Below are 27625 nucleotides of genomic sequence, written 5' to 3'. Positions count from 1 at the left end.
CCAGTTAACCGTCTAATGTATTCAGTTCCCCGCCAGCTCTATTCCACGGCCTGCAGAGCGGGTTTTTGGTCGAGCGGCCCCATCAGGCACTCCTGCTAAAGTAACGATTTGGATTGGAGTTGGGACTTTTGTATTCGTCCAATCCGAATTCGAAGCCGAAAAACATGCAGCAGTCGCCAAGCGCGGGAAACGACCCGTAACTGCAGCCAATAAACGATTGCCACTAAATGGAGCTTCATTGGTTGAAAACGCAACAACTGCACGCTGATTGGTTAGAAGAAAACACTTTCCACGTGATTCGACGGAGTCGGAACATATGGGGATTGAAAAGTTAATTAAAAACACGGCAAATTAAAACGAACGTCAACACTGTAATTTTGTTTACAAAGTAACGTAGAAAACTGTTTTATTTGTAATTGCCAATAGCTAGTTGCCTGTTTACTCTTTTCAATAGAATTACATAACATACTATTCACATGCAGGCAAGAATCTTGTAATAATGAAAATATTTGCCCACGAAAATATGATGTTTACTTACAAAGCTTTGCTAGTTTCACTAAGAGAGCGGTTAAGCTTTGCAAGCTGGCTTCAATTATATATATTTAAATTTCATATTTTCTTTGCTTTTATATTGTTCCCCAATAATTAAGCTCCCCCAGCTCAAGAGGAGACAACAAGTCTGCTTTTCCGTTAACCCTAAGGCTTGCGAAATTTCTCTCTTTTTAATTTAAACCACATGTTTGTTTTTAATGAGAAAGTGACCTTTGTCGCAGTGAAGAAACCCGAAACAGCTGCAAAGATAGCAGAAAAAAAAAACAACAACAACAAACAACAAAGAGAAACACACAAACAAACGAAGAGGTAAAGAGGCGTGGCAGTGTGGCTTTAAAGAAAACGACAACAATATACTGGGATATAAATGACAAAATAGCACAAATGATAAAAGTAAAGCGCCTTTGGTCAGAGCGGTGGTGTTTGCAACGAACCAAAATTAGTGCAAGCTACTGAACACTACTCCCTTATGCTGCTTGTACTTCTTGAAATACTTATCTGGGAAAAAGTCAAACATTGCCACAAAGGAATAATACACTGAAGCCACACAAAAACTAAGCATGCAGAAGATCAGAAGCCACAAGTTTTGCTTTGCTATCTTTGCAGCTGCTCCGGCAAATTGTAACACAACTTTCAAGATCGCCGTCTCATTCACTTTAATCACACACCCTAATTGCTAAATATAAGCTTCCTCCCTTTCTCTCTACCTCTACAGCGAATGTGCAGAAAAGTTTGGACAGAGGCGATACAACACTGCTTGCTATGGTTAACAAAATGTAACATTTAACCTCAAATATCAACCTGCAAATTCCCTTCACCATTCGACATATATACCTTATACCACCGGTTGGGAGAATTTCTTAAACATCAAGACATTTTATCTTTGGTGATCATTTGCTTTATTCTCACCACCTGTATGTTTGATTAAGTAATGACAAGCACCGTAAGAGTAATTTAGATGCTGATCACCACTGGGGCCCAATGGCTCAACATTATGCAACAATTTCAATTTCAATTTACAAGTTGCGCGCAACCTCACGGCTTGAGCAAACGTAGCGCCGTGTGCGCGTTTTGTTATTTATTCTACATTTTCCTTTATCAAATTCTTTATTTCATAGCGCAACACTGCTATTACCCGGAGTAGTTTCAGTCGCCAGTTCCACAAGCAAGTGACTTAAGTAAACATGAAATAAACTCTCCTATCCCAACATTGTTAAACCTCTGAATATCAACACAACTCAAGGTCATGCAGATATGCTACTCAGAGCTTGGATGCTCGAAAGTTGATTTTAAGCTAATCCATGATTAATACACTGTGATCAGAGGTTCCTTGGTCGCCTCATGTGCTGGTTACTTATTTGCCCTCCGGCACATAGGGTGGCCAAGAGTGCTAAGTTAACTGAAGGTTTTCAGCTCGAATTGTTAAAAAATGTTTTAAAAAGTTAACTTTGAGCTAATGGTAAAACAGGTCTAAAACAAAACTGAGTGACAAAGCTCTTTTGAAAAAATCTTGATTGATTAGTAATTAAACTTGAACCAAGGTTTACATTAACCCAGGATTAGCTTAATCAGGCTTTGAACAACCAGGCCCTGGAGAGAAATGGGACTGATCGATGAATTGCTAAGATGCATTCTCAAATTCTCCCAACTAGCAGCACTGTAAAGTACCATAGTGGAAGTATGGAGAATTTCCAAGATGAGTTTGGGACTTAAAGAGTTACATGTACATGTAGCCTATGACTGGCAGGAAATCCATGCAACAAGGTGGAGATTACTTCAGTACATGAGGATAGGCCAATGCAGACGCTCTGTACGTCTCGGGTAGCTGAAAGTACTACGGGGAAGAAAAGTATAAAAATGTCAAGTACAGGTAAAATCACACTCACGTTGGCCCATACAAGAAAAGAACAAAGGATTATTACCAGCCCAACCGCATCTCATGTAATGGGACACTAGTTCATCACAGGGTACCCAACACCGTGAAGTGATTAGGGGTCTTTCTAATCACCCAGGATGGATTGCTAGCCCATCATAGGATGCCCAGCATGAAATGACAAGGAGTATTAATACTCCACCCAGGATAGGATGCTAGTCCATCACAGGATAACCAGTATATAGTGACCGGGAGTATTACTACTTCCCTATCACAGCATACCTAACATGAAGTGACAGGGGGTCTTACTACTCCCCCCTGGATGGGATGCTACTCTGTCACAGGATACCCAGCATGAAGTGACTAGGAGTATTACTACTTCCCCTGGATGGTTGGAGGCGTAGTGGTGTAGTGGTTTGCGCGTCGGACTATCGATCAAACGGTCAGAGGATCTGAGGGTCGTTGGTTCGAGGCCAGGTTGGTCTCTTCATTGCTGTGTTGTTTCCTTAGACAAGAAACTTTACTCCACATTGTCTCTCTTCGCCCAGGTGTATAAATGAGTACCGGTAACATACTGCTGGGGGTAACCCTGTGATGGACTAGCATTCCATCCAGGGGGGAGTAGCAATACTCCTAGTTGCTTCATGCTACAGAAACCGGGCTAAGCTCCTGCTGTGTGGGCCACTTAGGCTCTTGTGCGACTTTACCTTTTTTACCCCTAGATGGGATGCTACTCCATCACAGGATACATGGCATGAAGTGACTAGGAGTATTACTACTCCTTCCTGGATGGGATGCTACTCCATCACAGGATACATGGCATGAAGTGACTAGGAGTATTACTACTCCCCGCTGGGAGAGAATGCTCATCTTTCAGAGTTATACCAATGATTTTCAGGTTCCCCAACAGATCACTGTTCTCCATTTGTTTAAGGCGGTTAAAGACAAAGTGGTATAACGTTTCTTGGCCAAGAAAATAACAAGAGAAACTAGGGTTGAATCCCCAACCTTTGAAAGTTTGACACGTAAACCTCTAGTGAGACCACCATGTCTCCATGAATTTAAATGTCTCTTTCCCTTTTTTAGAAAGTAAGATGATGAGGTAAGGTAGCGTAGCTGTACACAAACCACAGACGTCCACATCGCAGGGAATTAACCCGGTTTTTGTAGTATGAAGCAAGCACAAGTAACACTACTTCCCCCTGGATGGGATGCTCATCTATCGCAGCCCCCTCCCCTCCCAGCAGCTTTTTGCCAGTGCCCGTTTATATGCCTGGGATGAAGAAAGACAATGTGGAGCTAAGTGCCTCAAATATGCTGAGCAAGTTATCAAATTCGCAAGACACACAAGCATTTTAGCTTGCAGCTTGCTTACCTGTTGTCCAACACGTGATAAGAAGCGTAACCGAAGTTGAGCTGCTGATCGAGGTGTTATTGGACTAACACCATAGTCTTGCTTACCAGCTTCTTCTTCTGAATTTATCCTTAAAAAAAAAAAAAAAAAAAAAAACCTTGAACACTGCATGTCACACAGGCAAGATTATCTGGATGTGTGCTACTACTAATGTATGCTAGAACAAGAACTGAACTAATTAAGACTTTTACAAGATGTATTGATGTATTTAAATCTGTAACAAAGCCTTTTCTATACTTACAGTGTTACTCTGCTTGCAGCTGCTAACTTCGTTCTTTCCATAGTGGATAGATTGAGCCCTGTTCCTGTAACAGTAGAAAAGTTTTAAATGATTTCTAATAAAATTCTGAGCACAAACCCTGGGCTGATATTTTTCAAAGGACACTTTGGGGTACTTATTTTTGGTAATTCTTGCAAATTTTTTAATGTTCTTCAAAGAAAAACAGCAAGCTAAGCCCCATCAAAAATGTGCTGCTCAAATCCCAGATGCAAACATCCTCTTGAGCATAAAAAATTCTGAAAATAATAACCCCACAGGCAGTTAGGGTGCTGTTAGCTGAGACAATTTTTTCTGCAATCTTGCAATGTAATGCTGATCACAGCATTGCAATGAAACTTGCAGGAAACACGTTATACACTGCAATGTAAAAGGTAAAAAAATAACTAGTCTACTTTTCCAGCAACTCACAATGCAAGTTTTTGTTGTGAGACAATTGCAAGGTAACCTGTCTTGCAACGACATTGTGTTGCAAATTGTAAGAAAATTGCAGGGGTTTCATCAAGACTTCAAACAGGCAGGCGAGAGGTAAGAGCAGCTGGGCAGGATAGTCAACTTGGATATGTTCTTTTATGGAAAATGTTTTGTCAAGATGATAACACCAGCTAGGCAAGACCATGTTCGCAGATGCTCAATTTGCCCAGTGCTGGCCCTTAATACAACCCCTGAAATGGTCACATGTAATAGCACCTTTTAGGGGGTAGCTATTTGAATTCTTTTTCAGCTATTAGGTCTAAAAAGTGCTTGGAATATATTTACAATTTTACAGTCCTTCTGAATCTTTTCATGTGATAATGCAGGTAAGATGCATGAGAGTACCGGTTTCCATCCATTTACATGTAACACAAACAAAAATCAGAACAGCTCTAGCACTGCTTAAGCCATAAGGATATCACACAGCTTACCCTTAGCAGCATCCACTAAGTACAATAATATGCTAGCAATCAATGCAACTGTGACAAAAAAAGAGAACACAAAGATCATTTTCTGATGGCAGCTGCCACCTATAAGAAACCTGAGTATCTTGAGATGCGCAGAATGCGCAGAAACAAAAGTAGGCACCATCCTTAACACTTTGTCTTGACTCAAAAGATTATGTCATTGGGGGACAACATTAAAGTGCACCTAACCCCAAAATGTTTTTTTCTCTTAAATAAATCTTTACACCTGTTCGAAACATATTGCGCTATTTAGCACCTTTTTATAACCAAATCTTGACTTTTTATAGGCTGTAAAAGTTAGGAAATCTAGCCATCATCTGTCCCATGACCAAGCTAGTAAGGGGCATGGGTCTATTCCTGAATTGACATCACAAACCGATTTGCATTGTATTAAGACTTTGTGAAAATGCATGCAAAGCAATTTGTGACGTCAAGTAAGGAATAGACCCATGCCCCTTACTAGCTCGGTCATGGGACAGATGATGGCTAGATTTCGTAACTTTTACAGCCTATAAAAAGTCAAGATTTGGTTGAAAAAAGGCGCAAAAAGGCTCAATGCGTTTCGAACAGGTGTAAAGATTTATTTAAGCGAAAAAAAAATTGGGGGGTTAGGTGTACTTTAAGACTTTGGCCTTGTCTCCTACACATTATATAAATTTGTAGGAGACATTAATTAAAGAATTCACGCACTGTTTGAAAGCAGTAAGGGACATAAGGTGGGTGGGTGGGGGTTGTGTAACAGATTCAAGGCCCTACAGTAATTGGTGCAAGCTTTTGCAGTGTCCCTTCCGAGTCTGGCAGTGTCCTACCAAGTAGGTTGTGGGTTTCATTGCCACCAAGGCTGTACATTTTTTCTTTGCCTCGTGTGATCTCCCATTTCCTTACTAAGGCTAACCCTCAGTGGGAAATTCATGGGTTCACTTTAGCACTTTAACATACACTGCAGAGTTAATTCTCTGATCTATCATTTGCGGCACAACATTGATTTGTACCCTTGGCAAATCTAATACAGTGGAACCCCAATTTACGGACACCCGCTTTTAAAATAAGTACACTCGTCATTACAGCCAGTCTTTTTGGACAACCGGCTTAATAAGGACACTCCGTAATACGAACACTTTTTCTGGTCCCAACTGTGTCTGTAATAACGGAGTTTGACTGTAAACACAAACATAAACAACTGAGCTGCTGAATTCCTGTTGCACTGACAGTAGCCACAAGACTGATCCACAAAAATACACTTACTACAAAGCCAAGCACAGAAAAACACTTCCAGTACTAAGTATCCTTTCTCGTCTACAATGGTGCCAGCCACTTGAGAGATAACAGCCAGTCCAAGATTTTGAATGGACTGCATGCTGAAAGAAGAGGAGCAACAAACAACAACAATAACTTTATTTGTGTCAAAGTACTTTAGCATACCCAGGGTTGTCAAAAAGCGCTGGCCACCGGCGATATCGCCGGCTACTTTCTTAGTTTCACCAGGTATGATTTGCTGGTAAAAGGAGAAAATATATGGCAAAAAATTGTGTTGTTACCCCCTGTCAGTAACATAACATAACATAACATAACATAACATAACATAACATAACATAACATAACATAACATAACATAACATAACATAACATAACATAACATAACATAACATAACATAACATAACACACAACATAACATAACATAACATTCAGGAAGCTACAACAGTGCCGGTGTCAGTGTCAGTGCCGTCTACTTTCCTAGATTCTCCTTCTACTTAAAATCTTTTTGACAACCCTGCATACCTGCTAATTGGAGACACAGTAAATACCAAATAAATATTAAGTATAATAAAATTCTAGGATACTAATACAAAAAAAAAAAAAACCCAATACTATTCTATTAAAAATACTCCTTGTCTCTACAAACTGCAGAGAAAACAGTCAGGTCCACATTCATTGCTGATTAAGTTTGAGAGATCCATTTGTCTTACTAATTTCTTAAACTGAGTCACATCTTATTTAAGTATTATTGAATTATTAGAAATGCTTTACATGTACAGGGAACGTTGATAGAAATGTGAAATTATGTTTTAAGCCTGGCCCCAGTTGTTCAAAGAACGGATAACTTTATCCGCTGGATAGGTCGCTATCCGACAGGTAAAATGTGTGCAAGATTTTCCCGATAGCCCTATAATTTGTGGATAGAGGAGAAGCATATGTCAAATTCAAGGATGGGATCGGGTGGAAAACTTGCCAAAAGCATTGGTTGGAATACATCTGCTCCGCTGGATAGTGACTTATCCAGTGGATAAAGTTATCCGCTCTTTGAACAACTGGGGCCTGATGAATAAATTATGTATTTTTCAGTCAATGACACAGGCATACTCAGAAAAAGGAAGTCATTCTGAGTTCTCCTTTAGAACAGGAATCAAAACTATGACCTAGCAGTATGCAGGATGTTTGTCACATAGCTCTATGGCAGAGCATCCAAACTAGTAACCAGAAGGTCATATTCTGAAATTCAACTCCTGTTGGGGGAACTCAAATTTTCTTTTTCAGAGTATTCCTGTCTCACTGACTGAACTTTAGGTCTATCTTCACATGTACACGTAGTTGCACAGTTTCCATTTCATGAGGCAGGGTAGCAGAAAATACAATGACGTAGTGGAATATTGGCATAACTCAGGGCAGTGAGAATTACTTTCACAAGCAAAACTACAATATACTGTATCTTTAAATTTAGTAGCTGCAAATTTTGCAACCCTTTCAAAACATCTTGTAGTGGTAGACAAAGGTCAAATTAATTTTGACTGGACACTTTTCTGTTTGGTTCTCCCTAGTGTTGATAACAATGACTTTTGTTTGGCTCAACATTCATTGAGTGGTGTGGAGAACCTTACACACGTGTATGTTGGTCTTGAGCCAAGTGTTTCAAGTAATAGAAGGGCTGAAAGCAGAACCGACCCCAGATGATTTTTCAGATTACTTGTTGTTGTTTTAGCTCAGATTCACCAGAGTTTTCACACATGGCCATGAATTCCCTCAGCAAACATTGCTCCAACGTTTTATCGGCTACTTTGCACTTTGCCTGCAGTAAAAACCCATGATTACGGGCAAGAATTCCATTTTTATGAGCAACGTTTCCTGAAGGAATTCATGCACATGCAAAATGCTCTCAGCACCTTCAATAATTTTATTGTAATGAGTACTGCAGTACCATGCCAGTTAGGTAACTGCGTACTGAATTTTTTTATTACTTGGCATGTAAGGCATTTGGTGTGATTGTTTTGAGTGTTCTTATGTGTACTCTGAAATGAAGCCAGTCATACTAAATGGGACCACTGTAATTGGCTTACCGCTGTTGTGGTATCCCTGCCTAATTTAGCATTTATTATACTTAGTCCTTTATTATACTTATTCCTTTATTTTTCTGTATCATGTAAAAGGTGAAGCTAATAAAAAAAAAAAAATAAAAACAAATAAAAATTTGTCTTAAAGCACAGGCTACACTTACAATCCATAAGCAGTTCCTAGCTGGTTTTCTGGAACAACTAAAGCTACAAGAGGCCAAAGAGCACAAGCCAACATGGAGTAGGCAACACCCAAAATACTCTGCAAAGCAATATTAATTAATAACAATGATTATTGAGCAGCCACATCATGGAACATAGGAACCTTTCAACTGCTTGATGAAAGTACAAACTACATGTGACATTATTTGGGACTCCCACGTTACAGGTAATAGTCTATCTTCTTAATAGATGTTTTCATCAGAATACCAAAACTTGCACAGATAGGAAGTCTGAATTCTTTTTTGTCCACTGCCTTCCACTACAAGTTTTCACTTTTGCGACACATCTAAAATTGAACAGGTACAATGTAACTCATGTTTGGTCTGAGTGCACATTCCTGGTTCTTAGCTCTCTGAAATGCTTTGTGAAATAAAAATAATAATAATAATAATAATAATAATAATAATAATAATAATAATAATAAAATCTTTATTACAAAACCTCAATTCAAATCCTATTTACAATCAACCTGCTGTTAAAAAAAATCCAATTAATTTATCGAAACACCATTCATTCACAAATTCTAAAAAAAAAGAAGTAACTTAACCATACACAAAAGAAGAGGAAATAGATATAATTAATAATAATAATAATAATGATAATGATAATGATAATGATAATGATAATGATAATGATAATGATAATAAAAAATACATACCATAGCAACAAACGGTTCCCAGAATGTGAAGGCCATCATACAGTGACAACCCAGTGTGACGGCAACTGATAAAATTACTGAAATGAAAACAAAACCAGTTTTACAATAATTGTCAAAATTCCCATGCGCTGATCGGCAGAAATTCATGCTTTTCGTGAAAGACATCACAGAACGTCCTCTATCCCCTTATCACATAAACAAAAACAATAATATTGTCAAACATGAAGTCATTCAACTTACTCCAAAAGATATTCTTGCCAACTTTGTCAACCATGAATCCCAAGAATGGAGAAGCACAGGCTGAAATAATGAACACCACACTGCAAAAAGATAGAAATATCTCTTAAGAAACATACAGGATGGTAGCCATTCAGTTACCAATCTTGTTATCCAGATTCATGCTAGTTATGCAATACTTTCGAGTGGTATACCGTGAATTATCCCACAAGTGACGTGACTTTTCTTAGTATACACACAAGCCTTTAGGCGAGTGCGTATACAAAGAAAAATCAAGTCATGAGTGGGGTATTCACGGTATACCACTCGAAAGTATTGCATAACTAATTTATGCCATGCCACTCATTGCACTAGCACAAAATGTCATTCTTTAATGCTTTAAATACAATCAGTGAAAAAATATTCAACAGATTGGCAACATTTCTTGAAAGTACATAATTTTGATAAAAAAAATTAAAAAAGTTTAAATAGGTACTGCTTGATCTTTCGGCGGGAAAATTTGTAGGCTGCGTGGAAGGCCAGGATTTTTTTCGTGGAATACTACCTGTTGCATACCACAGATTATAATCCATCAAATATTTTCGCTCAAGCGCGATTGGTCTAAACGTCTCATGTGACCGAATATACCCCAGCTAAAACTGGGGAATATCTGATGATATTCCCCAAGTAATATTCCCCAATTTCTACAACTTCAAGGCGCGTCAAAATTGCAATTAAAATTAATGTCAAGATGGGGGAACAGTTTGCTTTTGAGACAGAAGGAGAGATAAACCTGCTGGTCGATAAAGCAGTATCAGAAAACAACATACCCTCTAAACGTTTTTGATGGTAAACTGTTCTTAAACGAAATGTTCAAATACTCAAGCTCATTGCTACGTGTTGCAAAAGATATTTGAAGGATAATAACCACAATAGCCTCCATTTGACTTTAAAAATATGCTCAGATATTTGTCCTTGGACATTATCTGCTCCTCGAAGCTCACAGTTTTCCTCCAGCTTCGCTCTCTGATTGGTTGTATTCTCTATGGCATGGGATAAATACATGTATCTGCCAACCTCACAAAATCAGAAATAGGGATTCTTATCACAAGGAAAAACCTAACAACACTTGGTGAAGAAACGCAAAAATTTAAAATTTTAAAATATTTATCACTGCAGTAAAAATCCCAGAAAACTTGAAGGCAAAGTAAAAGTCACAGAATTTGAAATCTTGCCAGTCTCAAATGATTTGTATAATTTGCTACAATGAAAATCCTAGAATTTGTGCAATTCGCAATCACATTCCATCCAGACATACATGTAAGTAGCCACATTGAGATTTTTTGTGAATTTAAAAAGCCATCATTTTTACTTTTAATTTTTAATTTCCCCTTACCTGTTTACTGCCCCAGCTCTTTGAGGAGTTATATCAAACTTAGCTTGAAAGAAAGCACTGAAAATAGAACACAGTACAATGATTAATTTTGTTTTGAAATCAAGGAACTTTTGGTTGTGTGTGGTTTATTATAGTAAACAGTGGAGCTATGCTATTGATGGAAACATGACAACGTAAAAAACAAGAAAAAGGTTGTCAAATTAAAAGTGTTTGTTGATTCTCTGGGGATTAAGAGTGCTGATTTGGAAGATAAATTTTTGCTCTAAATTTTTTGTGGCTTTCTGTGTTACCTTGATGAAGAGAAACGCCACAGGCTACAAAAGGTTTGTGAGAATGGTTAGGAAGGTTCAAGTGTTGAGCAACTGCTTTGTATCCAAAATGGTGTCTGACCACTGTCTGTCGTGTAACGGCAGTTCCAGAAAATATCCATACTCCCCCCACAGAAGGTTTCTTGTTTTGCACCCTCCCTCCCCCTAGGAAATTCCACTTTAGCTTCATACTTTTCTTCTAAATGTTTGACTTTTGAGACCCGCCTCCCCCTTGGAATTTTGGATCACCTTCCATGAGGTGGGTATGGATTTTTTCTGGGACTGCACAATGTGAAAACATGTAAGTGAGCAATGGCAAAGAGATGTTCATATAGAACTAAAAAATGGAGGTGATAATGAAGGCACTTACAGACCAAGAGCAATAAATGGAAAAATAGCCACGTAGTAAGCAACACAGATGATAAATATCAGCCACAAATTGAGCGGAAAATCTTTGACATCTGATAAACGAATTACCTCCCCTGCAAGTGAGAACAGTGTATGTTAGTAAGTAACTGTAATAACAAAAGTTAACATGAAATTTATGTAGTGCAAATTGTTATGAATCCTCAGACACAAAATCTTAGATATCATGCAGAACATGCACACAAGATGGTACATCAGAACATTTTTGTTTTATATCAAAGTGATTGAATAGAAGCATTCTCAAATGGAACTGCATCAAGTGAGTTACCATATTTATTTGCCTGTAAGCCAATCGCGGCTATAAGCCGAGACCCTAAACTTTTGGCCATAAGAAGCTGTTAGGTTTTAATGAAAAATAAACCCAAAACATTCAGCTACAAGCTGAGACCCAATATTCTATTCAAGTTGTAAAGCACTCCATGCGCCGCAAATTTACATAAACTGTAAGACAAAAGAAGCTTCCCCTTCTCAAGAATAAAGGCTTTCTTAGTTTATGACATTTTCTGTTTTTAAGTTACACAGTGTCTTAAACAATGTAGTGGGTTATGGGAATAAAGCAACTGATCAGTAATGGTAAAATGTGCTGATGTTTAAACAAATTCTCCCAACAAGTCCCTTAAGAAATAAATGGAAGCCAATAAGGAGAATATGCGTGTTGATATTGGGGTTTAAAGGATAATTTACAAATCTGGATGATGACAAACCTGTCTGTCCATCTTCTTTTTTGAGAATACGAGCGGCTCTCTTGTCAAGAAAACCCAACAACAATCCACAGGCAAGTGAAAACAGACAAATCCCAACACCTGATGGTATAACAACAGTCACTTAAACAGTAATTTTCAGGCCTTTGACAACTGACGGCTTAATACAGTACAGTAGAATACAGTAATAGCCCGCATATAAGAACCTGGGTTTTAAGAACCTGTTAGGCTAAAATTTTCATTTTAAGCCCCTTCCACATAAGAACCCATTTAGGCTAAAATTTTAAGTTAGGTTCTTATCAGTGGAGTTGCTGTGAAAGTGTATAGGTAGAAACTGCTGAATTAAGATCATTATCTATTTAAAAGTAACTTGACATAACTTTTTTTTCTTTCAAGCTTAAGTACCATGTTGTACGTCTATTGTGTTTGCCATTACACTGTATTATGAGATGATATTTATAAATATAGTATATTCAGATGAAATTCATATGAAAATATAAGAACCTATTTTAAGAACCTTGGTAGCCTAAATTTGCTTCAAATACCATTTATATAAGAACCTATTAAGGCTAAATTGAAAAATTCAGGTTCTTATACGTGGGCTATTACTGTATAGGTTCGACGGTAGTGAGCTTCACCTACTGAAGAGAGCTGTCATTTAACAGTTTTGAGTTTCCAAGGTTTTATAAAGTTGAATTTTTTTTTTCAATTTTACAGCATTGCTACAGTCTTAGTCACATTAGTTGGGATGGATCGATCTCGCCACCCTGCCCTCTCAATGTTGGTTCACAAGATTGGCTAGAAGAATTCCAAAAAACAACATTGAGAAGGGCGAGGGGAGCAGGAGAGGGGCATTTTCGGCTTGGTTGTGAAGTGTCATTACTGATAACTAAACTTGACTTGGACTGTAGCTTAGTGTTCTTACCAGGATTTTGCATTGGACGGTCACAGGGCCCTCCTGCCTGAAAGATAGGCACCCTGCAGGAACTTAGGGGGTCAAATTTAATTGCGATACATGACTGGCTTGGAAAAAATCCTTTGGCTTTTGTTTTGACAATCCTGTGTTCTGAAAAATGTGGTCCTTCTTCAGTGAAACAGCTGCTTGATCTTTGCATGTTACATTGTACACTCCATCATCAACTCCATCAGACTTTCATTCAGCTCCTATTCTCTCTTTGAGCCTAGTTACTTTACAACTGAAGTGAGAGTCTACCTTTTGATACACCATGGTTATATGATCCAAGATGGCGACCAAAACTTGGACAATTCAAACGAAAAATTAAGACCACCCATCTCCTCCATATCAATGATGCAAAAAAAATTTTCTTGTTTTACTCTGTCCCAGATCGTAGGTTTAACATAAGAGGAACCAATGGGGATTAAACTGGTTGAAGGATTTAAAATTGTACTTTTGACGTACTGTTTTCATTTTATTGTACTTATTTCCAAGCAGAAAAATCTGAAGTATTTGATTGTCAATATAAAAATTGCTCACTAACTTGTACAAGTCCATTTTGCTTGTGGCATGTGATCTGAACTAATGTGCCATCATCGGTGCATTTACATGGCTTTTAAAGCATCATTACAATTTTTGTGAGAATCCCACAAAGCCGTGACCTGGTAAGAACACTACTAGCTATCTCATTTGTGACCACTCACTGTACTTACCAACAAATAAGGTCATTCCTAAAGCCTTATAGCTGTCTGATGAATTTTCAAGATGACTTCGGAATGATTTGTAAATGGGGTTGTTCACATTCATGTTTATTGTGCTACCCTAGAATGAAAAGAGTGCATAATTATTATAATAAATTATGTAATATATCAACCATTATTAAAAATTGGATCATTGTATATAATGAAATTCCAAAGATTTGATTGGCTTAGCGGCCATGGTATATGAGCCATTATACCATGCCCGAGAAATAGCAACCATTAAATGAAGGGGTGCCTGGAAAAAAGCCCTAAGTGACGTCTGATAAAAAGCTAGATTCTCCTTCCAAATTTCATTGTATTCACTTGTGAAACAAAAGGAGAATTTGACCTTACATCAAAAGTCACTTAGGGCCTTATTCCACGCACCCCTTCAAATTGTCTTGTGGTTGTTCTTACAAAGTGAAATCAGCAAGATCTAGCAATACTTCTTGATCATTCTTTATAAAACAATTATTCCACTCACCCTTGTTGGATATGAGATGGTTATAGTAAGAAACTGGAGAGAAAAATCTTGAATGCGCAGTTCCAGAAAGAATCCATACCCACCCCATGGAAGGTCATCGGAAATTCCTAGGGGCAGGGGGGGGGTCTTAAAAGTCAAAATTTTAGAAGCAAAGTACTGAAGCTAAACTGGAATTTCCTGGGGGGGAAGGAGGGTGCAAAACAAAAAACCTTCTGTGGGGGAGCATGGATATTTTCTGGAACTGCACAATATTTGGGGGAGGGGACCCGAGGTCCTGCATCCCCCTTCCTCCTTTTCCAGGGAGAAAAAGGAGGATTATGTGAGCACTAGAAGACTAGAAAAATGTGTTGCCATGGAAGATGTTAATTCCTTGCTGAAAGATGATCAAACTTACCACTCTGGAGAAGCTAAGCTGAAGTCCAAACACCATATTTAACTCTTTCCCTTTAAACCAATTCACAGAATAGGTATTCTGGGCCACAGCCAAATTTTCTCCTCCTAAGCTAGAATCACAAGAAAAGAGGTCATTAAACAGTAAACACCTTTGCCACAATATATGATGGTACCTTAAGTGGTTAAATTTTTATTTTGGTATAAAATTTTTCAAACCAGTTTAATTTACATGTATTTTTCTTCGTGCAGCACATAATCTGAGATAAAGGGAAAAAAGTATGAACTGGTTTGCAAATTATTAAACCAAACAAAACTTTGAACCGCAACAGTACTGCCTTAAGTAGTTTGAGTCCTAACCTCAAAAAGGTTTTGCAGTAGTTTGTAGTATAACTGGAACAGTAGGTGGCCAGGGTAAGGTCTCCTTGCTTAAAAGAAAGCCCAATAAGTCTTAGGCCTGCTTTTATTCATCTCCACACAAGACATCAAAACAGTAATAATGACAAAATATGAGATTCCTGTTTATGTTTTCTTGAAACAATTAGCACGCAGATGAGAATACCGCAAAATAATTCTGGCCTTAAGGTGGATTTCCACCGTCACGTAAATTTTACGTGCGTACAGACGTGAATTCAGCTGGCTTCACATACGTAAACAGGATAAGAAGCGATGCGTTAGCCACATGCGTAAATGTAAAAAGTTGAACAGCACTCAACTTTTTACGTTTACGCACACGGTTCATACATCGCTTCTTTTCTATTTACGTACGTAAAGCCAGCTAAATTCACGTCTGTACACACAGTGGAAATCCACCTTTAGATGCTAACACAAAACTACACAGTTTTACTGAGAAACTGAAAACAGCAAGCGGCAAATATAGGGTAAAGTATTGATCACATGGTCATTTCTACCACTTGCCATACACGTAATTCCAAATCTTCAAATAATTAATGGTATTGGTCACATTGTACTTACCCAAATACAAATCTTCCTATCTCCATCACTGTAAAGCTATGAATATAGGCTCCAAGTGCAAAAATCACCTAAGTAGTGAAACATTCGGTTAGAACAACCAAATAGAGAAGTCTTTGCGCAACTGTCGTAAGTGTAAATCTACCACAAACGTCAATTAAACTCAAAGCTTAGAGTTTAGTTTGGCATTAATAAACATACAGCAGTCTATGACTATACATATCCACTGTTGTAAGATTATAGTGACACAGTATTGCATGGTTATAGTGTTGTGCAGTGGTATAGTGTTGTGTCAGTCACAATGTTATATGCATAGTGTTGTACAGTCATACATGTTGTGTTGTATGGTCCTACATGCAGTACTGCAAAGTCATATAAGAGTCAAACAGTTGTAGTGTTGTATGGTCGTAGCATTGTGTAGTTCTATAGTGTTACAGTAGTGGCATTATATGCATGGCATTGTACAGTTGTACATTTAATAAATATACTATGAAATTGCACAGAATATCGCCTAATACTTACTGTACCAGACAAGGCTGTATGCCGAGTTGGCTAAAATCAGAGGATATTCCACAAGATCGAGCAGGATAATTGTTTTAGTCTTGTATGGTCCTAGTATTGTAACGTCATCAGATTCAAACTGTCAGTTACAGTGTTGTATGGTCATAGTGTTGTCTAGTTGAAGATAACTTAAAGATTATTATAAAATAGTAAATTAATTTTACCTGGCCAGTTAGCACAAATAAACTGAAAATGATTGTTCCAAGCCTAAAAGACAGGGAACAATAGCCTTCTTAGAGACTGAGATTATCAAAAAACAGAGGAAACATATAATATTAACTTAATTTGAAATAACATGTACACAGGCAAATGCACTGTACTTTCAATCATTCCCAAGGCTGTTACCTAAGAAAATATTCAAGAAGCCCACGACGCCAAAACCCGAGAAGTTACTGAGCCCAACATGTGAAGTGTTAGGTGCTGCTGCAAAACATTTATGTGCCCAGAGCATTTTCTTGGGTGCCTCAGGCTACCATACTCCTGTTAGGCAACAGCCTTGATTCCTATACAACACAGTGCACTGAAATTCTCAATAGTTGAAAGCAAGTGATCAATCACTTTATCTACTCTTTACAACCAAGGAGAATTCATGGTTAACAAGTTACCAGCAGAAAGGAAAACAACTTTATGGGAGAACCTAGGATGTGATGTTCTAGTAAAAAGTACAATGTACTGACCACTCAAAGTTAGAGAACCCCTAAAATGAAAATAAAATCATACAAAACACTCAAAAAAAACAGATACCAGACCTCTTAATCTCCTAATTCTATCAGACTGAACTCAGTTTTCAGCAAGATCTCCCAGTCAAGTTTAGAAGAAATCCTTGTTATCACTTGATTTTGCCGGAGTTCTAGCTGGTAAGAATGCTTTTTGGCAACCAGACTATTTTGTTTTTGTAATGCTAAGCTAGGGTTGCAGCAGACTAGACACAACTGATCAAGATCAACATTTTTGGGAATGTCTTGGTTTAGCTTTCATTTATGTAGTAAATCTCCAAGTTTTTGAGTTTCAGTTCTTAAAAGATAGTCAAGGGTCAAACAGGTCTACTTAATGCAAAAACAAAATACAGTGGAACCCCGCTAATACGACCACCTTTGGGCCGCGAAAATGCAGTCGTAATAACAGGGTGGTCGGACTAACGAGGTTGTAAAACTAAGGAAATGGCTGGACTTTCAATTCATTTGGAGCACCAAAAAGTGGTCGTAATAACAAGGTGGTCGTAAGGCGGGGTTCCACTGTAGCATTTTTGGAACATATAATATTAACTCACCTCACACCAAAAACCCGATCCAGTAAAAACCCGCCAAAGAAGCATAAAACCACATTAGGATAGGAATAAAGTGAGTACAGCAGCACATATCTATTAGTCTGAACGTGCATGTCCTGCAAAGAGAACCAGACATGTCAATTAATAACTTCAAATGTTAATAAGACCCAGTCAATTCAAAGCAGGTGCCAGGGCCCAGTTCCTCAAAAGCCAATCAGCACTAATCCACAATTAAAAGTCAACTGAGGTTTTCAGCTCACTTGGTGTAAACAATATTTTTAAAATCTAACTTTAACATGCTAAAGAAAAGTCAATGTCAAAAGTGAGGGACAAAAATCTTTTTGTTAAATCTTTATTGCTCAGTATTTAAACAGGAATCAAAGTTCTTGTTTATCCAGGATTAGCTTAATCCGGCTTTGAACAACTGGACCGTGATGATTCAAGTTGCCATGAGGGCACAGCACCTAGGGAGTGACTAGCCTGCGGGCAAGCTCTCTGCTAGGTCATCGCGAAAGGATTTGAGGCAAGTGAAGCAAGCCGCGAGAGGCTTGCGGTTCCCCACTTCCCCAATATTCTTGCGGCTTGCTTTGCTCGCCTCAAATCCTTTTGCGGCTGACTTAAAAGAGAGCTTGCTCGCAGGCCAGGGAGAGCAACAGACGTTAGTTTACCTCTTTAGGTCCCAATAACAACATACACATACTACTTACTGTTCTTCATTTATTTATTACTCTTATGGTTCTGGGCCCGGTTGATCAAAAGCTGATAAACGCTAATCCACGATTAAATGTTAACTGAGGTTTTCAGCTTGCTCATTAAAAAATGTTTTCAAAATCTTATTTTAAGCTTATGGTAAGGAAAAGTCAACGTCAAAATTGAGGGACAAAATCTATTTGTAAAATCTTAATATTATTGTTTAGCATTTTAAACTTGAATCAAAGTTCTCGTTAATCCAGGATTAGCTTAATCAGGCTTTGAACAACTGGGCCCTGAAGGAGAGAAATTTGTCAAAATATCAAGATACATTGTAAGTTAACTGGCGATCATCTCCAGCAGAGAAATGGTTAAGCGATTAAGTCTATGCAGCCACTTCTCCAAGCATCCCCCAGACAGTGACATTAACAATATTCTCTTCCTGGTTCTCTCCTTACATCTGACAATGATTATTGTTCATTGTGATTATAACATAGTTTTGTCAAAACTTACCTGCTTTATGTGATTCTCTAAGGCTGCTGGGTTGTCATAACAGTAGTAACTTCCTACATTGCAACAAAACAACAACAAAAATAGTCAATAAAAAATGTTACAAAAAAAAATGAAAATGTATGACTTCAATTTTTTTTTCAATAATTATACATTTTTCCGTTTTCATAAATAACTTGCAAAAATAATGGCTCATTTGGATCTGAATTTGTTAAATGTTAACTAACATATTACATTTCAATATCTTGACACATAATAATGATAATAATACATTTTATCTTGAAAACCAGCTTTCTCCAACAACTTCCTATAAATTTCTGGGGTTATATGTACATTATAAATCAGAGACAGGAAGAAATACAATACTTTTCATTGTTTTTAAATCAAACATCATTGGACTTTGATGACAACTCTTTTAATTAAGCTTTTGTTATTTTAATTTACTTGCATACAGTAATGTTTTACTTTCCACTTTTATGAGAGATGACTGTATAAATTCAGTTCAACCATGTGTTCATGTACAGGGGGGATTTCATATGGTTTTCTCTTGTGGCTTTTAAGAATTGTTGTTCACCTAGTCTTTTGTACAGTTCCAGAGAATATCCCCTCAAAGAAGGATTTTTTGTTTTGCACCCTCCGTTCCCCAGGAAATTCCAGTTTAGTTTCATACTTTGCTTCTAAAATTTTGGCTTCTAAGAGGCCCTCCCCCTAGGAATTTCCAATGACCTTCCATGGAGTGGGTATGGATTTTTTCAGGAACTGCACATTGTGTAGTCTTTTGCTTTTAGCCTTGTGTAAGTGATACACTTGGTAGAACCCTTCTTGTCAGTCATTTAATGTGGTCCTTTTGAAATTCTGTCATTTGATACTGTAGTGTAAAAGCAGTCATAAATTGTTGTTTTTCAAAACGAATTTGAACCTTTTTAAACTCAGTTTAATTTTTGTCTTGAATAATCACAGAAGTAAACAAAATTTTTTAAGAAATTAGCAAAAAAAAACTTATTGGGAAACTGAAAGCTAAAGCCGGAAATGAACTAAAGCTCTGATCACGAACTGGAGTTTCAGGATCGGGGAGCTTCAAATTCTTTTAAAAGGTTGCATCTTCTTTTTGCGTTTGTGCGAGGAATTATACGGGAAATTTCCAATTATCCGCGCTCAAAAACGCTTATTAAAACGCAGAAAGAAAACCTCGAAGAGCAAGCTTTGTCAATGAAATTTCTCTCTGCTTGAGCAATTTTTGCAATGAGTTCGTGACAGAAAGTTTTCTTGGAATGACAAGACTTACCAAAGCTCAGAAAGCAGATTAGACCCAAAACAAGATAGCGATGAAGATTTCTTCTTGGGTCACAGCATACTGTGGCTCCACAACCGGTTAATTCTGCTTCTGAACCATATGAATCGTAACTTCTTATAAGAGGAGTTTTCTCCGTGCTGTCGTCCGCCATCTTGGTGTCGAAACGAGGGTCACGTGGAAGTCATCAGCCTGATTCTCAGACGGCCCAGGTCTCTTGCGGCCAGTGTCTCTCTGAGTGGGGCATTTTTTCCTACTGGTCTTTCGGCTTTAAAGAGCTAGAGGGACAAATCCTTAATGGCTTGGTCAAAAATAGAATAAGTTTTCCAACAGTGAATGTACCAAACCTTCCAAGGAGTAGAACAGTTAAAACTTTACCTCTTAAGTCCACAACAAATCAGTTCATGAACAGGGCTTGGATGGTAGAAATCAAAAAGTACTTCTCCTCCGGTACTGGACTATATCGATGGCGCTAGTGCTTATTAAAATTAAACAAATTCAACCAAGAGTGCAGCGCAACAGACTGTGAACGTGGACTTCTCCAAGTGGTAAAGACTTAAGCTCAGTTTTTTCTTTGAGACAATTCCGACTTGTTCCCATGCCTAATCACCGAAAACTATCAAAACGATCCAAGTCAAAATATCGTCCTATACCATTAATTAGGAGAGCTGGGGATCGGTATGTAAAGGTCTGTGTAAGATTTCCAGTTATTCTACTGAATTTCGCAGTTGTTCTTCAGTTGAATGTGCCCCAAGAACGGAAAAAGAGTCACTGACAAAACTTAAAAGAGTATTACAACACAATTGTGGGGACCAGACGTTATCTGAGATACAAATCAGTGATGGATGCGCGTATTAACTCTGCAGTGTATGTTAAAGTGCAGAGTGAACGCATGAATTTCCTACTGAGCATTAGCCCATGGTCTCCCATTTCCTTGCCTGGGCTAATGCTCAGTATGTTTTCATGGTTCCACATAGCACTTTAACATACACTACACAGTTAATACGCTCATCCATCATTTGTGTCCTCTTCACATATCTGGGCTACTACGGCTATTGATATTCCGGTCTCAAAAAGGATGCGTTTCGTCAGGCTTAAACACATTGTGTAGTCAAAGATTAACCCTTAAATAAGCTTCATCGAGGTCTGCAATCATGCCAGTTCAACAGTTTTACAGTGGGCCGCGCCTTACCATGGCCACCCAAGAAACTTTTTTTTACAAGTTAGCCAATCAGGATACGCGAAGTTGATTAATGGTCACGCCTCCTTACAAAGTCCATCAGGCAAGTGACGCAACAACAAATTATTGAAAACATGTCGTTTTGTATGTTATGAACAAAGAGGAAAATATCCTGATTGGCTAACTTGTAAAAAAAAAAAGTTACACGGTAAGGCGCGTCGCACTGTAAAAAGTCTAATGTTTCAATCAGTTTGACAAAATATGAAACCTTTAATTTTTTTTGAAAGAAACATTACCCTTAAAATCTGGTTATCATTTCATGGCCATTTGCTTTTAATATTGTGTTCTTAATATTAGGTGCTAAGATGCAATTTGTAGGTTTAGATTTCTTAGAGCAGTGGCTTTGGTGTTGCCTAGCTTACTGGGCTCTGTGATTGGTTGGCAAAACCCGCGACACATTTTCAAACAATGAGAAACAAAATTGCCAAAATGCTCGCACGCGTTTTCCCGCGCTTGTCAGTTGTCGTTGGTTACATGCTCTTGCTTTGAGTTGTAATTGGCTCACTTCGCTGCTTACGTCTTTTTTTTTTCTTATTGGTTAGAGGTTGGAGTGATTACGTTGCATGGATTTTATTACATCGGTCTGAACTGTGGATAGCTCAAAGTTAAAGGGGAAGTATCATGGGGTTTTTGACCTCTTTTGTTAAAAATGGTGAAATAAGACCTTCACTTTGCTACAAAATAATTCTAGAATAACGAGAAGAGAGAAATCAACCCAATTCTTGACAGGAACAACTTGTAATCTGTTCTAACGCATTTTTGGAAAAAATACGAAAACTTAAAAAACATTAGCCTAACATTTCTCAAGTTTCAATCCATTCCGATCTACTCTGTCTCTGGTCAGAGGCACTAATCGACGGTTTTATTGCACTGGGGTGATAATTTATAACAAAACTAGACAATCATTTTTTTGTTTCTGTTGTCAGACAAACATTTTTGGGTTTTGAAATGACATCAAATTTTCGTGATACTTCCCCTTTAAGCAGCAGAGACTTCCTCACCATTCTAGTGCTTGTAAAGACAAAGATACTTAAAGCACTTCAATGCATGTTTTAAATTTTCCTTTCAGCAACAAATTCATAATAATCTATTAGACTAAATATTTCAGTTTTGTCGATTCTTTATTACTCAGATTAGCTCATCATAATGTTGTTTCTCATTCACATTTGCTCGCTAAATTTAATATCTAATAAACTATGAAACAATCATCAAGAATGAAAATAGGTCGATAGTTAAGGTTATGGTCGCTTTCTCTTGGTGCTGCTATCTCCGAGGTTCTGAAAGGAAAATTGGTGGATCTGAAACAAAAAAGAAAAGAGAAATAAGAAAGAATGATCATCATAACACGACTTTAAAGCTAAAGTTAATCTTGATTGAAATCAGTGATTTAGGTTCCATTTAAAGGGACGTTGTAGGCTTGGTGGTAACGTGGAAAAAAAAACCCAATATTTCGAAATTCAAATCCGATCTGATTATCCTGTCCCGCCTCGATTACACTGCTATCTGCGGAGCCAGGAGATTAAGGATTTATTGGCAAATAATAAAATATTATTGTTGTTGTCTATCCGTACAGTGTCCCCATTCCGCTTAAAATATCCCCGATATAAAGAACACCACCTATAGGAAACCCCCCCTCCCCCCCCAAAAAAAAACCCAATAGGAAACCGGAGTATCTCGAGATGGGCAGAACGTATGCGCAGTAACAAAAGTAGGCACTGTCCTTAACGGTCTCTATGGCAACTGGATTCATTTATCCTTACCTCACACACGTATCTTGTAAACATAGTTGGACCAGTTGGCACCAACCCCTTGATAACAGTTCGTAGCCTGGCCATGAACCTTGTACATATTGTCGTCATCAGAAACCCAACACTCGGCATAAAACTGAATCGCAAAGTATTTTTTTCCCGCCTCTTTGGCTAATTTGTAGCAGGCAGTTACTGGAATAGAAGAAACATTAATACGTAATGTACACGAAAGCTGTGATTGTTTATTCTGTTTCATTCAGTGTTGTGTTAAGGGGGGAATAAGTGTGAAGAAGAAGAAGAAGAAGGAGGAGGAGGAGGAGGAGGAGGAGGAGAAGAAGAAGAAGAAGAAGAAGAAGAAGAAGAAGAAGAAGAAGAAGAAGAAGAAGAAGAAGAAAATGAAGAGGAAGAGGAACAAGAACAAGAACAAGAAGAAGAAGAAGAAAGAGGAGGAGAAGGAGAAGAAAGACACAACAACATTAACAACAAAAACAAGGTGCAAATATGGGGGGTGGTGTGTAAACGGGCGAAGAATGCCAGGAAGGAAGTAACTCTCTTTGTCTCCCATCCTTGTTGCTGTAGTATATCTCCCCATCTTTTCGTATCTTGTTTTCATTTGCCGCTCAGATTTCTGTAAGACATTCACAACCGACATTGAAATCATGCATTCCCTAATCCCCAAGACAGTACTCTATCCAAGATGGCCTTAATCTCCATTCCTATTCTAACTGTTTCTTAGGCATGATGCAGCAAACTCGCGTGTGGCAAAAAGCAATGACAATGGTGTCATCATGTAGCGATGGTAACAGTCATTTCAAAATACAAACCTGTTTTCCCCAAGTCATACCAGTCGATTTGTTTGCGAAGATTCTTGAGCATCGTCATTGTTCGCCTTCTTCTTGGCTTATCTTTCCAGCATCCCAGATCAAAATAAGACTCAAATCCATACACGGCATTGTGGGACAGCTCACCGACACCTGAAGGAAAATCACGTTGTTGTACATATTTCGTGTCTGGTCTAAAACGCAATAGTTGATTAATGTTTCTTTACGACTCTGTCAATGCTTCCCAAGAATAATAATAATAATAATAATAATAATAATAATAATAATAATAATAATAATAATAATAATAATAATAATAATAATAAGAGAGATGTTCAAGATGTTCAAAGGAGATGTTCAAGCTTCACAGATTCCCGGAATGGTTTGCATCCTTGATAGGGAAGCTCTCTAGGAGTTGGAACACAAGGATCGTCACGGAAACGAAGAAAGGTTGCGAGAGTTCAGAGATCATCCATTTCAAGAAAGGTCTGCCACAGGGTGATTCCCTTTGTCCAACTTTGTTCACCCTGTGCCTCAACCCTATTTCTTGGAAGTTGAGAGGCACAAGCGGCTACAAGCTATCAAAACTAATCTCTTGTATGGTTACACACCTGTTATACATTGACGATTTGAAGATGTATGCGTCATCGGAGAACAACTTAGAAAGAGTCATGAGAACTGTAAAGGGGGAATGGACTGTATTGGATTGAGTTGAAATGAGAAAAAATGTGCGGTCGTGCATGTGAAGAAAGGGTGTGTAAAGCAAATGAAGAATATGGAGATTGATGGGCCGAAGTCGATCAAGAGCCTTGGAGAAGAAAGTATTTACAAGTTCGTGGGTGTGCTAGAGAACTATAAGCAGGAAGATAAGTTGGTTCTTGAGAACGCTTCGAAGGAGTACTTGCGCCGTTTAGCGATTATTTGGTCCAGTCCACTCTCAGACCACTCTAAGGTAACTGCAACTAACCAGTTTGCGCTACCTGTGTTATCGTATTTAATGTGGACGCAAAGGTGGCTACTGGCGCAGCTGCAACAAGTAGACAGAGTGGCAAAAAAGATAATAGTAGAATTTGGAGGAAATCACCCCAAAGGTTCAACAGCTATACTATACATGAGTAGGAAGTGGGGGGGGAAATGTTTAAGATCGGTACAGACAACATATAAGGACATCAAGATCAAGGCGGCTATGAAGCTCTACCATAACCCGGACCCATCTATGGACGCAGTGAGACTGTTTGAAGAGACGTCAGTGAGAGGAGGGCAGCACTCAGTTATCAAGGATGCGAGCAGGTATGCCGAGGAGTTGGCTGCATACAGATAGTTTTACTGCGCATAATAATAATAATAATAATAATAATAATAATAATAATAATAATAATAATAATAATAATAATAATAATAATAATAATAATAATAATAATAATAAATTTATTTATATAGCGCTAAAACCACTACTTGTCCCAAGCAGGCTTTACAATGATCTCCACCCTGGAGATAGGATCATTAGAGAGGAAGAGGGAGGATCCTGGAAACGAAAGTTGCCAAATGATTTGTTTTGGTTTTGGTTTTACGACAAGTGACGTCACATTCTATTGCGCGCCAACTCCAAATATGATTGGGGACAACCGGACAAGAGCGACTGTTCGTGAGAGGGGAGGCTTAGGGAGCTTACCAAAAGTCCGAACTGGCCGGTCGGACCCGTCATTTTGAAAATGAAATAGGATTCCTTCGAGAGTTTTCGCTCAAAACCCATCACTGCTATGCATACTATGTAGAAATAAACTGATCTGGCTGGACAGTGCTGATTAAAAGTGGATGTCTCTTTGCAAATGGACTGGTCTGGCCGGCCAGTTCTGGTAGATTAATTGCGGGATTTGAAATCGTCCAGTAATGTGTTATGAATGTCTTAGTATGCAATGAAAATTGATGGATGTCTCTTATGTAAATAACCGAAGATTGTGAATGACCAACTATCAAAAATTATAAAGATATAGAGGGACTTAAGTCCTGCTAATCCCGAAAACGATTTTTGCAGTCGTTATATGACAATACGTACCAAGTTGGCAGGCATGTGGTGCTGCCCTCATTTTCTTGTAATCAGGATTTCCCTGCTGAGACCAACATTCGCCATAGAACTGCACGGCAAATAAATTGTACTGTTTGCCAGTGTCGATAGCATCTTTTGCGCAACCCAAAACTGTTTCTCCGATGTTGTACCAATCAATGCCGCCTTTTCTGCGGTTTGAGTAAAATTCGCTCAAGATCCTGTTATGTGGATCGTCAATCCAGCAGCCCAGATATTTCATATCAGGGACGCCTGAGGAAAAAACAGCTCAAATAATCTAATATTTATGCATCAGTCAATTCCAACTGTACCCATCACACCCCCCCCCCCGGGGGGGGGCAGTAGTGGGGCATTTTCCCACACTTTCCATCCCGTGGGTCGCGTATTAGCTTTCCACCCAATTGTCCTAAGGCATTTCACCATCTCACTTTTTCCACATTACGGCATCGTCTCTTCTTTAGTGACTAATTCATCGGCAAATACAGTACGTTTCTTATTGAATACGTCTAGATAGGACATAAATGAGACGCTAGAGTTAAAGAATCACCTATTTTCACAATACTACTACAGCTGGAATTGATAGATGCATTGAAGGAATAAGTCCACTTTCAGCCATCCAACCCCGAATTACATGAAACTCTTCTGTTACGCTTTACAACTGCACATGTAATTCAAACCTTTAGCCTATGGATGAAATTGTAACACGCGAAGGTCAAAATGAGAGCTACTGAGTAAAACTTTTCTGTGGTACTGTTCATTATGCCGCACAAGGTGGTTCTAACTTTTGAGTCTGTTGATGAAACCCTCAAGTGTGACCATTTAAATGAAAGCTCCTAAGCAGTACTTTGCTGTCTAATTTTTGAGTCTTTGGATGAAATCCTGAAGTGTGACCATTCAAACGAAAGCTACTGAGCAGTACTTTCCTTTTGGGGTGACTTTAACGTTTGAGTTGGAGGATAAAAATTATGGAAATTGCCTCGGTTTAGGTTTCCATTAAGTGAATAGGAAAGTGAGCTAATCACCTTCCATTAAGCATCTGACGCCGGCATCGTTCTTATGGCTACAGTCACCAATTTCACTCCAGCCGTCAGTGGGGCATTCAAGAAGGGAGTGCTCATTTCCACTGCAGTTTACATTGGACAGGAAAATCTGCAACAAAATGTCAACAACTTCAGTTACTGTTGCCAAGAAGCAGAGAGGGCATTGGTTTCGCTGACACGCAAAGCCGGACCCGAGGAAGCGGCGGAAATCGACGCTAAATCTCGCCAATCCAATTTGGCCCAGGAGCGTGGTAGAGTATGTACGATAGTCCTGGTACAATGAGTGAAAACTCAGGCAGACCTTTACTCTGTTTTTGTAGTCCTCTGAAAATAATTAAAACGGGATCATTGGATAATACAATTCCAGGGGTTTGATTGGCTTAGCGGGCATGGTATATGAACCATTATAACATGCTTGCAGAAATAGCGATCATTAAATTGTCATCTGATCTGGTTGTTCTTGCAAAGCGAAATTAGCACGATCTAGCAATTCTCCTGAGTTGTTTTTAAATAAAACAATTATTCCACTCACGCTTGTTG

At 38.4% G+C, this 27625-nt stretch overlaps 2 protein-coding genes across 2 annotated transcripts in view; both read right to left on the bottom strand.

The window, feature by feature from the left end:
- Positions 1 to 375: 375 nt before the first annotated feature.
- On the bottom strand, positions 376 to 20350 carry LOC146449395 (lysosomal dipeptide transporter MFSD1-like). Its single transcript, XM_085101654.1, has 18 exons — positions 20166 to 20350; positions 18884 to 18936; positions 17684 to 17796; positions 16578 to 16620; positions 15856 to 15923; positions 14885 to 14993; positions 13980 to 14088; positions 12315 to 12413; positions 11555 to 11666; positions 10877 to 10933; positions 9505 to 9584; positions 9265 to 9341; positions 8549 to 8646; positions 6303 to 6415; positions 5022 to 5069; positions 4081 to 4144; positions 3801 to 3909; positions 376 to 2386 (listed from the first exon to the last, which is right to left on the bottom strand). The coding sequence occupies exons 1-18, from the start codon at positions 20323 to 20325 to the stop codon at positions 2324 to 2326; spliced, it is 1575 nt and encodes a 524-aa protein (XP_084957780.1). The 5' UTR covers positions 20326 to 20350; the 3' UTR covers positions 376 to 2323.
- Positions 20351 to 22513: 2163 nt separating this feature from the next.
- LOC146449394 (lysyl oxidase homolog 2-like) overlaps positions 22514 to 27625 on the bottom strand; it is a 9681-nt gene continuing 4569 nt past the window's right edge. The window contains exons 4-8 of the mRNA XM_085101830.1: positions 27068 to 27194; positions 26037 to 26297; positions 23984 to 24133; positions 23172 to 23351; positions 22514 to 22709 (exon numbers count right to left, since the gene is read on the bottom strand). Of these exons, the coding sequence (XP_084957956.1) occupies positions 23173 to 23351; positions 23984 to 24133; positions 26037 to 26297; positions 27068 to 27194 (717 nt within the window). The 3' untranslated portion in view covers positions 22514 to 22709; position 23172. The remainder of the gene's footprint in view (positions 22710 to 23171; positions 23352 to 23983; positions 24134 to 26036; positions 26298 to 27067; positions 27195 to 27625) is intronic.

The sequence above is a fragment of the Pavona decussata genome, unplaced genomic scaffold, assembly GCF_977016875.1.
Source record: "Pavona decussata unplaced genomic scaffold, jaPavDecu1.1 SCAFFOLD_602, whole genome shotgun sequence".
Taxonomy (NCBI): Eukaryota; Metazoa; Cnidaria; class Anthozoa; order Scleractinia; family Agariciidae; genus Pavona; species Pavona decussata.
Note: the sequence above shows the minus strand (reverse complement) of the source record. Positions and strands in the feature narration are given on the sequence as shown.

Bases quoted from the DNA above. Each gene is read 5' to 3' on its own strand.
- LOC146449395 (XM_085101654.1), bottom strand. From the start codon at position 20,325: ATGGCGGACGACAGCACGGAGAAAACTCCTCTTATAAGAAGTTACGAT. The intron at 14,089-14,884 runs GTAAGTTTGATC...TTTTCATTCTAG, and splicing joins AGCTTAGCTTCTCCAGAGTG to GGTAGCACAATAAACATGAA. The intron at 9,342-9,504 runs GTAAGTTGAATG...TTTTCATTTCAG, and splicing joins TGGCAAGAATATCTTTTGGA to TAATTTTATCAGTTGCCGTC.